This window comes from Plectropomus leopardus, chromosome 17 (genome assembly GCF_026936395.1).
Source record: "Plectropomus leopardus strain MGB_pleo_1.0 chromosome 17, ASM2693639v1, whole genome shotgun sequence".
Lineage (NCBI taxonomy): Eukaryota > Metazoa > Chordata > Actinopteri > Perciformes > Serranidae > Plectropomus > Plectropomus leopardus.
Window position 1 is genome coordinate 16,328,223 of NC_142192.1, and position 12,846 is coordinate 16,341,068.

Consider the following 12,846-nt stretch of genomic DNA (forward strand, 5'->3'; position numbering starts at 1 on the left):
AATGGTGATCCCTCCCAGAGCTCCCTCTGCGCACTCTGGAGCGCTCCTCTCTCAGGGTCAGACCGGATTGCATCCCCTCTTTTCCAGAAGCCTCTCCTTCTCCTTAGGACTCAACCCCCCCACCCACCTCCACCATCACTACACACACACACACACCCCTCCAACCTGAAAATCATCGCCTTGGTTTTGACGGCTTGCACTCTCCCGCGAAGGTTTTTTAAGTCGCGCCTGTGATGGAAAGCAGAGAGGAGATGGTGATGCTGGCGGAGGGAGGTCAGTTTAGCAAGAGCGGCTCTAATTTGTCGGGAGGCATCGGGAGCCCCGTGCGAGATCCGCAGGGGAAGCCGGGCCACAGGAGCTGTCTGAGCCCCGGCGCTGCGCTCTACTCCCGGGACAGAGCGGAGGTGGGGCTGGAGGACAGCGCACGGAGGAATATGTGCGCCGATATACGGCCAGTTGGCACGTCTGCCTCCGGGGAGAGACACCGGAGCGATCATCCCCACAAAGACGGCAGCAGCTCAGACACCGAGTCGGACTTCTACGAGGAAATTGATGTCAGCTGCACGCCTGAAAGCATGGACTACCCAACAGCTAAAGGTAGGAGCTGCATGCCACTGCGGGTTTTCTGTGACTGTATGGTTTTGCGAATTAAGTTGACTGGCATAATCCACGTTTGCATTGAATCACAAAACATGCAAAATACATTTATCCTATCTAAAAATGCACAGTGAATCGAAATGTTAAAGATGTCATGAATAACGGGAGGATAGATTTGCAGTCGGTGCCGCACAGCTGTTCTGTCAAGTGAGCAGTGTGGCTAGAAACACGCTGAGGTGACACCCACAATCCAACCAGGCATTTTCCCCTCCGACTTTGACAATGAGCCACTCGTGCAAAACCAAATCAGCCTATATGTGTATTTACTGCAGGAGGAAGAATGCAGGATTTTATGTAAACCACAAGCAAAAACCGTGAATGGAAGGCCACTGACTGAGGAATGTCTATCTGGCATGTATTAAGGTGCAAAGGCTTAAGACTGCTGCACATGTGTTACATTCTAATGCGAAATTATATCAGCAAATATTCATATTAATATGAATAATTTGTAGTTTCTTTAATCAAATTGAAAGGATGGCATGGAGACGAACGAAAAACATCAATAAATACTCAGTATTAATCATTTTTATTAACTAAAATTATGGTTAAACATGCTCTGGAAAATAATATCAACAGTAAAAGAAATACTGGTAGAAAATTGTTAGGACTCCACATGATAAAGATGTGAGCTATACGTCAGAAAGGCCCTTAATAATAAGAGTCAAACGTAGTGCAATAATTATAAATAATTAATTTAGCCTACTGTCTTATGAAAATAACTCATTAAACATAAAACTAATTTATTAGTGTTTTGTTCCATTTGAATTATTCTACTCTACGTGTACTAATTATTTTTTTCTGTATACTGATTCAGGTCGAAACGGGGATTCACCGGGTCACCCAAGTGAGACTGGTACTGACCCGGGTAACATCGTCCCAGGTCCGGGCTCCCTGTCCTACGCAGCGGACCAGATTCGGCGGTACCGGACAGCGTTTACCCGGGAGCAAATCGCACGGCTGGAGAAGGAGTTTTACCGGGAGAACTACGTGTCCAGGCCGCGAAGATGCGAGCTGGCGGCCGCCTTAAATCTACCTGAAACCACAATCAAGGTGAGATTTTGAGTCAGAGGAGCAGGGCTGGATCAGGCCTCTCTGGCTGTGGGGTTTAGAAAGCGCTACAAAACTGATTCGTGTCTCGGATGTTTTTTGAAAATATAGAAGCCGAATAAAGTGAGCCTAAGGTTGCTCATTTAAAAAATCACGAAGAGCCTTAACCCTGCACACTAACCGTAGTAGGGGCATGACTTTTAAAATATTATTTTTAATTCAACTGGTAAGAACAAGATGAATGTGACCTTTTTACTGTAAAATCCCATAATACCTGACGCCTACTACTACTGCCATTACACTATAATACACAAATGATTATGTGTCACATACATATGTATACTATTAAATATGCATGTAACATACATTCATAAACATTTATTAATATTCATATTTCTATTGTTATATGCTGTTATTGTTATTATTGCTGCGATGCATCTCTACCTCTCCCTCCCTCTCTTTTACTCTTTCCTGTGTATCATTTTATCATATGTAATTTTAATGCACGTCTGTCCATCCTGGAAAAGGGATCCCTCCTCAGTTGCTCTTCCTGAGGTTTTTCTACCAATTTTCCGTCGTTTAAGTTTGTTTTTTTTGTGTAGGGTCCTTATCTACTGTGAGGGTACAAAGACAGAGGGATGTCTTTTGCTGTAAAGCCCTCAATTTTGCGATAATGGCTTTATAAATAAACTGCCTTGAATTACATTGGAAAAAAAAACAAAAAAAACTCGCTGTACCCAAATTCAAATGTGTGCGTAAGAAGCGGAGCTACTGTCTGAGCTCCATATCTGCTTTTGTTATTATTGTTTGTCTTTGGCTCAGTGGGGGAGCTGTGGTTAATATTTGACTCTCTGTGTCTCTGTCCCAGGTGTGGTTCCAGAATCGCAGGATGAAAGACAAGCGCCAGCGTCTGGCCATGACTTGGCCACACCCCGCCGACCCGGCCTTCTACACCTACATGATGAGCCACGCGGCGGCCACGGGGAACCTGCCCTACCCTTTCCCATCCCACCTGCCGCTACCCTACTACTCCCACCTGGGTGTCGGAGCTGGCTCGGCTCCGGCCGCCACCCCTTTCTCCAACCCCCTGCGCTCCCTCGACAGTTTCCGAATGCTGTCTCACCCCTACCAGAGGCCGGAGCTGCTGTGCGCCTTCAGACACCCCTCCCTGTACCCGGGTCCTACCCACGGCCTCGGTCCCGGAGGCAGCCCCTGCTCCTGCCTGGCGTGCCACTCAAGTCAAAGCAACGGTATCTCCAGCAGGCCCACCGGCTCGGACTTCGCGTGCTCGCCAACCAGCAGGACTGACGCTTTTGTCACTTTCACGCCCTCAGTGCTCAGCAAATCCTCATCTGTGACTCTAGACCAGAGGGAAGAAGTACCCCTGACCAGATAAAACCAAACCAGCTCTTATTCTATATTAGCCTTTAAGCTTTTTAACCTAACATATTATATGACCAGGACTGATGCAGCATGAAGAGGTAGCCTGTAAGCAGTGAAAGCTAGCTTCAACTTGGGGCAAGATAATTAAAGCTTCAGACGACGCTGAAGTTCGCTTCCAATTGACTGCTTCCGATTCAACACTTAAAAAAAGTAACAAACATTGCTTAGCGACCAATCCTCGGCTTTTTGCATCTCTTAATGTGGTGAAATATTTCAGGTAAAGCTATGACGCGTTATAAAACCATTTTCAGGTTAGGACCTTTATTATATTTGTGAGAAAAGGACTATTTCACTGCTTTTATCACATTAACATCATTAGGCAAGGAAAACCACTATATTTAAGGGGGCTAAATCTGGACTGTAATATCCCACAGAAGGTAAAGATTATTTAATACACAGTTTCAAATTTGTGAAATCCTATTCTATTTGTTAAAATGCAAAAAAAAAAAAAAAAAAAGAGAGATTTCACTCCTCTTATCACATGTTCATTACTTTAGACAAGGTCTTTTGAAAACCACTATACTTTCTGGAGTCAAGTCTGAACTGGATTATCCCAGAGAAACTAAAATTATTTAATACACAGTTTCAGATTTGTAAAACCTTTATTCTATTTGTGAAAATGCAAAAAAAGGACTAATGTCACTGCTTTTATCACAGGTTAATCACATTAGACCAGGTTTCTTGAAAACCACTATACTTAGACGGGTCAAATTGGGACTGGATTATCCTAAAGAAACTAAGACACAGTTTCAGATTTGTGAAACCTTATTCTATTTTTGAAACGTCATAAAACGAAAGATTTCACTGTGTATTTCACATGCTGACCACATTAGACCAGGTCCAGATCAAAAAACACTAGACAGGTCAAATCTGGAGTAGATTATCCTGAAGAGACCACAGGTTCATAAAAACACAGTTTGAGATTTTTGAAACCTATTTTCTATTTGTGAAAACGAAAAAAGTAAGATATCACTGCGTTTTTTTAAAGTAGGACTTAAACTGTCCCCTTAACTGCTGAATCTGAAGCCACGAATTGGAAGCTAACTTCAGCGTTCTGATCTTCAGCTATGTGACGCACAACGGATCTCCCATTACTGAAAAATAATAATCCCATTGCAGTGCCAGGACAGTGGGCTGAAATATGACGGCATGGACACAAAACCAGATTTGATTTTAAGAAGATTAATTTGATGTGTGTGAGAAAGAGGGGGTCCAGAGGAACGTTTAAATCCACGTGATGGATGGCGTTAAGTTTTTTTTATCATTGCTTGTCGTGTCTTTACGCGTTCAGATCGACCTACATGTATTGTTAGTTACGCGAGAATGATGCTTTCCATCTCTCTTTTTAACAAGGGGATTTGTTAACAGACCGTCTCATTATAAAGCAGGCTCTCCACGCCGGGGCCCTCCGCGGCGGCCCGGGCCGAAATGTGCAGATGCCAGTGAAATTAGTAAGTGATGTATATGTACGACCCGGTGAATTTTGAGTGTTGAATTAATGATAATACCAGGAAGGGATCGTTACTGCCAAAAGGTAACAAGGCGCCGGGGGAACGGATTACTGCAGCCCGCACGGTTGACGAGGGGAGGGGGGAGAAGAACAAGAAGAAGGGCCCAGAAGAGGATGGAGTGAGAGGACAATCAACATGAAAAAAAAAAATAAATAAAAGTGAACATTTTTAAGGCCATCAAACACTCTTTCAGTTCTCCCCTTTACTGTATAAGAGCCGGTTCTTTTTCCTCTGATAAAAATGTGATTAATATATTCCCGTAGGCCTCTTTTTAAAATATTTTATTGCCTTGCACTGCTGCAGTGGCGTCAGATTAGTTTTGAAGAGAAAGCGATTGAATTTGTTTGTTTGTTTTTGTTTTTGACTGGGTTGTCCTGAACGTCTCATTTGCAATAAACACTGTCAAAGAATGGTGCAAAGCAGTGATTGTCTTCGAAACACTTTTATGATTTATTTAAATAGCAAAGAGCCCGGAAGCAAATTTAAAAAAAAAAAAAAAAAAAAAGAAAAAAAAAAAAGATTTTTTTTATTCCTCTAAAATGTTCCTTTAATCCAAGAATCTGATTCAAAAAAGTTTCCCCTGCCCTTTACGCCATTTTATTTCGTTTGCAGGTTGTTAAAGATTTTCTATACTCACAATTGTTCTACCTCCCTCCTCCAATAATAGCACTAATTTTGTTCTCAAGTGCTCCGTGTCAAAACACCGGAGTGCTGCCCCTCATATCTCCTGATGGGACTGCTAGATTGACCGTGGCAGTTAAGTGGTCCCCGGGCTCCGTTAAAGCCACTCATATTTTTCTCTTTCGACCACTTAATAGACACGACAGAATTCGTTGTCTGAAGATATTGGAAATGCAAAGAGATCGATGATACGGAGAGGCCCCGCCACCAATCAGCAGGATCTTAATTGGCCGCGTTTGACCGCAAATTAAAAGAGTTTTCTGAGCGTAATAGGACTGGCGAGGTGCTGCGGCCCGCAGAGAGACACACAAATCACATCTTAAAAGGGTGTTTTTTTGTTGGGTTTTTTTTTCGGCGTAGCTGGGAGAGATCAGAAGTTATTGCGAAGAAGTGGCTGGCATTTAGCGTGGGCCTTTAAGTGACCAATTGCGTAGAAGTAGCTATAATGTAAGAAGCAAGGTTGCATTAAAAAAAACAAACAAAAAAAAAAAACATTTTAAATCCATTTTGTGAAGGGCTCATTGCATGCTGAAGTATACCCCCAATCAATAAAATAAAAAATAAATAAAATAAAATAAGTCTTCAAAAACTCGAAGGCGTACTGCTGTGCAAATATTAAAATGTCTTTATTTTATATGGGAGTATAGAATAAAAATACTACATCAGGGTCATTGTCTTTGTTTTTGAAGGAGACTTGCAATAGTTATTTATTTATTCTTTTGAGGGTTAGGGTACACCTCAGCCCATTACGAGATGGAATAAACGCAGTATTTCTCCAAAGAGCACCTGTAAGTGACCACGACAAAGACCCAGCAGCGCTTCTACTCCTTTGTCTTCACATTTTTGTGATTAAGTACTATCAATTAGCATTTATACGAACGAATAATTTACATTCATCCTTTCATGTTATCTCCTCAATTAGCACAAATTCTTTGCCGAAAATGGAAAACCAGACACCGAAAATGTCTAAAAAGCCACCTCCTCTTGCTGCTTTCTGAGGTAAAAGGTTCATCCTAATCAGACAGCACTGCACACGCACCACACCACACCGATGCGCCCTCCCTCTCCCCAAACTCCCTTCCGCACGCGCGTTTGATTGATGGCCTTATTAACTGGAGTTCTTGTAAGTGTGACCGAGCTGATTAAAATGCATATGTTTGGAATAATACACCGTTTAAGCCGCCCGGGTCGGGGCGAAACCACAAGGCAGATTTATGTAAACTATCAGCCGGTGTCTTTAAGCCTGATAGGGACACGGGTCATGCAAGAAAACGGCTTTGGGTTTGTGCATAATAAAATCGCACCATAAAATAAAGATGAACTGAGCTGAATATTCAAAAGGCGCCGGCTCTCCAAACTTCTGGTTTCATAGCGGGCTATTTTTAAAGCGTTGGAGCTGATTTTCATTTGGTTACACAGGAGCAGCACTATACGATCATCTGCTAAACCCGCGTCACACTGTGCCAGAATGACACATTAAAGTGAGGCAAATTACAACCACATTTACCCAGCCGCGCATATGGATCTCCATCTCTCCTCAGTGCGTAAACTACACGAATGAATCCTCAACGGCCTAATCCAGCATCAACATGCCATTTAATCGCCGAAAGATTGCGTGTGACTGAGCTTCAAGATATGATGGGCTCATAGATTGCGCACATAACACCAATTACATCAGCCGTATAAGATCCTATTAGTGGGAATGGGCTCAGGGCTCCCCAGCTCCCACAACTAGCACAAAGCGTTTTGATAGGGGCGGTGCAGTGCAGCTGTCCACTGACAGCAAATTCAAAAAACACCAAATGGATCTGTGGCTGCTGCTAGCGCTGTTTAAATTGGATTACATCCTAATTTACAGGCCCTTGTCGTAACGCAAGGGGCTGGCGGAGGCGTGGACGGACCAATCACACAGTAATGATGATGAATGGGAGATTAATGCGCATACAAGCAAGACAATTTAAGCCTTCATCTGTTTAAATAGGCTTCCAATATCATTTGGAAACGGGGGTCACGTTAAATCAATCGGGGGACGCGTGAAAGTCGTTTTCGGCGGCGTCTTTATCAACCTTATTTACGGTGCACCGGAGACAGCTATATGCAGCTGGAAAATGGGCCGGCTGCTACGTGCTTATGTGACATGCTAGAGCAACAAAAACAGAGCAGAATGGATTCAGGGTATAAAAAGATCCTCTTATTAGGCTAGTTGTTCGAATCAAGTGGAGCCGAAGATGTGTCTGAGGGTTTCTGTGCATATTCATGCCAATATGCACATTATGGATCGAAAATGAAGACATTTAAACCAAATAAACTCAAATATTAGGTTTCTGTAAAGAGGTTCGGTGTAACATGCGTTGAATGGAAAAAGTCTCAAAATAATCGCACATTTAAAATAAGATACATATATGTGACAGCAAATCTGGTTTGTGGTCGTTTAGCCTATTTATTTTTTAACTATCCTACCTCATGCAAAGAAGACAGAAGGCCTAAACACACCATAGTAGAAATGCCTCTTTCACTTCACAATTAACTCCCCTATCTGCACAAAGTTCATTGACTACCTAAAACCATAAGCATCATTCAAAGACCTCCACTTGTGCAAATCGGAGGGGTTTCATGGAAAATGACCATTTGTTTGGAAGGCCTAGACTAAAACTTCTCAGGCGCCAAAACAGTATTTTGGCGCCAAATGACGCGCCACTAACTCTCTGCGAAATAAGGATTTTACCTTGTGTAAATGCATTGGTTAGAAGTCAGATAGGAAGCAGACGGGAAACAGAAAGGAAAGAGAAGACGAAAAAGTTAAACTTGTATTTGCTTACACATGCAGATGGCTCGGATTGTCACAGTGGCGGCCGACACTTCACATCTAAAATGATCAAACATTTTTTCCATGGTGTGTTACAGGGAGGAAGATTCAAACAGAGAAATGAAACCAGCCGCTTTTTATCTGCAGGTAAGACATTGGGAAATACCATGTGGGTGGGACATAGGCATTGACAGAATTAATATTTACTAGAGATACAACACTCCATGCACACATTTTACATTAAAATCAATGTTTCCATCAGTGGAAATGCGTATACGTAATGCAGTGACGCACAGTAACCGATATAATCACACAAATCGACGCTGTCTCTGCACTAAGCTCCCCTCCTTATTAATGTGGTCTGCTCCTAGAGCTTTTAAGCAGGTGTGTGGCCCTTTAAAAGGAGTTTGCAGTACCACAACTAGCAGAGAGTACGGAGACGGTGAACGCTAATTTGTGTGTCTTTCTCGATAAGGTAACTGTTCACTGTAAAGATGTCCACTTTATGTTCAGTTTATAAATTAAAAATAGCCCCTCACCTTCTGCATCCTCCCAAACAGTAAAACAGGAATGTGTGAAATTGTAGGCCTTCAAAAGAAAATTGAAGATCGATATTTCAATTAATCCTTTGCAAACAATAAGGATGGTTAAGCAATTCAATAAATTGGCTATCAATTACCCATCTAAGGTAATAGAGCCCTTCCTCTCCATTTTATAGATCAATATAGCTGTACAAAACATATTACATGGGATTTTACTTTATTCCATTTAAAAGTGTTGAGATGTCCGACATTTAAAAGAATTGAAGATACTGAGCAAATAATAACTACTTTATTAATTTGGAATATGAAAATATTTGATGTCTAATGTAGTCACATATGTGTTGTGTATTGAACAGGCATGGGACAATATGAAAAATGTATGTCATAATTATCCTGGACAAAATAATTATGATTACTGATACCATAACGTCAAAATATGCAGAAAACTCTTAAAATGGCCCTAAAACACAATCACTTCACTGTATTTTGTCAATAAACAAATATTGTACTGCATCACAGATAAGACGCACATTATTTTTTATGAACATCCTTAAAAAAACAGTCAAATAATCTTAAAAAGCCAGACTTTTCAGCTATTTGAAATGATCTAATCTAATCTAATTTTTTAATTCAAAACACGTCAATGCTTGATGAAGATCTTTTGTGTTTTTTGATGTTTATGTATAAGCAGCCTGTTTTTGCAGAGTCTCATTCATTGTTGGTTTCCCAGCAGTCTCTTAAAGTGCTGCTGGACATAGAATTAATTAGTATCCTGATAATGGAAATTCACCATGATCAACTTATTGTGAGTGCCTTATCACCATCTATGATAAAATACTGTTTATCCCCTTTATTGAATATATGTCGCTGATAAATGAATGGTCTGAAATGACTCCATAACATTAATTATAATTTGAAATATAGGGATAAATAATCGTTTAGGAAGTATACCTTTCAAGAACTTAACGCATGTTGGGCAGCAGAAACACTGATGGAGACATGCAATCATTTATCTGCACTAATGAGCGATAAATATTTTCAGATTTGGCATTCATCGCTTATACCATTTGGTCAAGATTTATCAAAAGATGCCTACCCAGAGGCTAACATTGAACCCAAGTTATTTTGCTTTACAAAATAGCCTTGGATCTTCACAAAATTTGTGTAATGATCTGCAGCTCTTTGGGGCTATTAATATGATACATATTTAACTATTACTATTATTTCTGATTCAGGACAAATTTGATGGGTGATTTAGTCTGAAATGACACAGCTTGACCTCACACCAGTTTTAAGGAATGAAAAAGAGCTGAGGCATGATTTGTCTCCCCCGTCTCCTTGTATTCTCTCTCTGCTCTCGTGCAGAATCAGAGCTTTACATCTCAAGTTGTTGTCTTGTGGTAACAACTGAAGAAAGATGTCAGTGCTTTGCATGGCACCAAAGTAATGAATACAGGAAAATATCTCCTCTGATGCTGAGAAATATCACAGTTAAAAAGCTTTGTGCAGACAACTAACACCTAATTGTGAATATATCATACAAACCACTTTTGTTATTCATTGATTATATTGAAATTAAAGGGCACGGACAATGTTGATTAGAGTGTCACCTCTTGTAAAACAGCTGTTGGGATGATGGGCGGTGAACCAGAACAGTCTCCTGGGGGAACCTTATTTCTATCATAGTGTTGATCCATCCTGGTTTTTAACCTCTTTGCCATCATTAGTTCTTGGACTTAGCCATTTGAGACTGGGATAGGGGATACAAAGATTTAAGTATTGATTTTTCAAATACATAAAGATCACACTTCAGTCGTAACAGAAAGAGCATCATTTCATTTTGCATCATACATTTTTTTTTCCTCATTGCTGGTGTTGGGGGGCAACAGTGGGTGTTAATGTGTCTTTTTTAGAGGATAGAGGACTAAACATTCATGTGATATTGCAACTTTGAGATTAGCTGGGTTTGAGATTAGCTGGTCATGATTACAGTAATATGAGGATCCAGACCAAAGTTTTGTTTTTAAGACAACAATCAGAATCAGAATCAGAATCAGAAACCAGTTTTATTGCCAGGGTAAATTTCCATATACAAGGAATGTGACTTGGTGTTTTGGTGCAAAACAATTAACATAAAGGAAGAATAAAAATTGTGAATTTAAATAGAATAGGACATAAGATAAAAAATAGAGCAGCAATTTAAATACATAAAATGACAAAATAGAATATAAAGAACACTAACAACTGTGGCAATATACAGTAGTAAAAAGCATGCAGGTTTTCAGCACAACTCAGTGTTCAGCATCATGCTCTATAGATTATGAACCCTCGGGCAAAATGTTGATTCACAGACAGGGTATGTCGTTTTCACAAATTGTTCATCTTTGTATTTCATTTCACAGGCACTCTGTGAAGTGGCCCTGATCTTAGTCAGCTGCAAAATGAATTTTGCTTTCTCCCGGCGGAAGCATTCCCTCTGCCCTGACTGATGGAGAAAGGCAAGAACATTTGATATTGATGTTGTTTGTTACACTGATCATTCACATGGAAATCACAGGTGAGGAAACTGAATTGTCCCAATTTCTGGAAACAGCAGTTGGCAGTCATAAATACAGTGTGGTATTCTGAGGCATTAATGTAACTCATAAATAATACATGAGTGCTCATTATCCCCCCCAAAAAAGCCTTTGAATTGGAAGTGCACAAAATGTTTGATATACTGAAAAAACTGGTGCAATGACCAATTTAAGATTCATTTTATTTTAACTAATTTGATAATGATGATGATGCTGTCCTATTATGAGATTCATTGCACTGTAAGTAGCTCATACACTGCAGATATATTACATGACATTCATTTAGCAGATTCTTTTGTGCAAAGTGACTTAATCCATTCAACTTTCATATCTTTTTTTTAGGATTTTTTTTTTTTGGGGGGGGGGTCCTCAACTGCCACTTTTTTTGATAAACAAGCTTTATTTTGATGCTGTTTTTACTTGTACCTTTGTATACTAAACGTACAAAAGCAATTCCCAGTGTGAATCACTTTATTTTTTATTGTGAATTAGAAAATGGTTGGGGGGCACCTGGCACCCATCAGGGGCCAGTTTGGCCCATAGGCCATAAGTTAAATATCACTGCTGTACTCTCTTGTTCCTCTGATGTACAATAGTCACTTTAAGTCCAAATAATGGCCACATAATGGCCAAGTGTCACTTTATTGATAGCACTGAAAGGAGCTGAGCCACTGAGGCCTCCCAAAAGTCTTACTCAGCGTTGTAATGATGATCAACTTATTAAATTTCATTTGATTGTTCAGCTGCTTTCCCCATGAGATCTTTTTTGTTTTGTGGAATGGCTCACGGAGTACACCACATCGTGCGATATTGTTTAAAATGATTTAATAAGCACTTTGTTTTACGACGGAGTGTTATTATTTTACGACCCTCGCGGCAGCCAATGGCTTTGCAGATCAGTCCAATTCTCTCCACACCTCATTTTATTTTACTGCACGCTGGCCGCTTTACTGCTCGGCAATGGTGGTGGCTGAAGGCGACAGGAAAAGTTGTGCCCCTTCTTTCCCAGAGAATCATCAGACTGCAGAGTATAAGAAAAAGTCTGTTCCCACAGTCATACTGAACTTGCATCACCCAAAATGCTACATGTTGTCTTTTACAGCAGGATTGGGTTGAAATTGAGGCTTATCTGACGTCTTTCTGCCATGATCAGATCAGAGGTTTGATGGTCTTTTGACGTCTTTGTGGGCCATTGGTGATGTGTCAGAGAGTGCCTGCTAGTTGGTGTGTGTGCCCGTGATAGAGCACCTCATTGCTGCAGTGATGTATCCTCATTATGCCCACGTCCCATGACCGTCACACCCAACCTACTGGTCCTCTCCTGGGGGACTGGGATGTCTGGGCTTCCCCTTCTCTGTGCTCCTCCATCTCCCAACCCCCTGTCTTTCTGACTCCAATCCCCCCATCCCCCAACATGCACTCAGGCTGAAGTGCTGAGTCGTCCTGCTGACCTCTGACTGCTGCTGACCAATGACTACGGTTTGGTGATGTCAACCGAACATGAAAAGCTTACAGTTCTAAAGTACTTGCAGCTGAATTGGGGGTCAGGTTTAGTGGCCTTTACAATAAAGACATGGACAGGA

General features: G+C 41.0%; 1 protein-coding gene across 1 annotated transcript; it reads left to right on the top strand.

The window, feature by feature from the left end:
* Positions 1-233: 233 nt before the first annotated feature.
* On the top strand, positions 234-3,484 carry evx1 (even-skipped homeobox 1). The gene is made up of 3 exons (XM_042507135.2): positions 234-597; positions 1,472-1,707; positions 2,573-3,484. Exons 1-3 carry the CDS (start codon positions 234-236, stop codon positions 3,098-3,100), a joined length of 1,128 nt encoding a protein of 375 aa, XP_042363069.2. The 3' UTR covers positions 3,101-3,484.
* Positions 3,485-12,846: the final 9,362 nt, after the last annotated feature.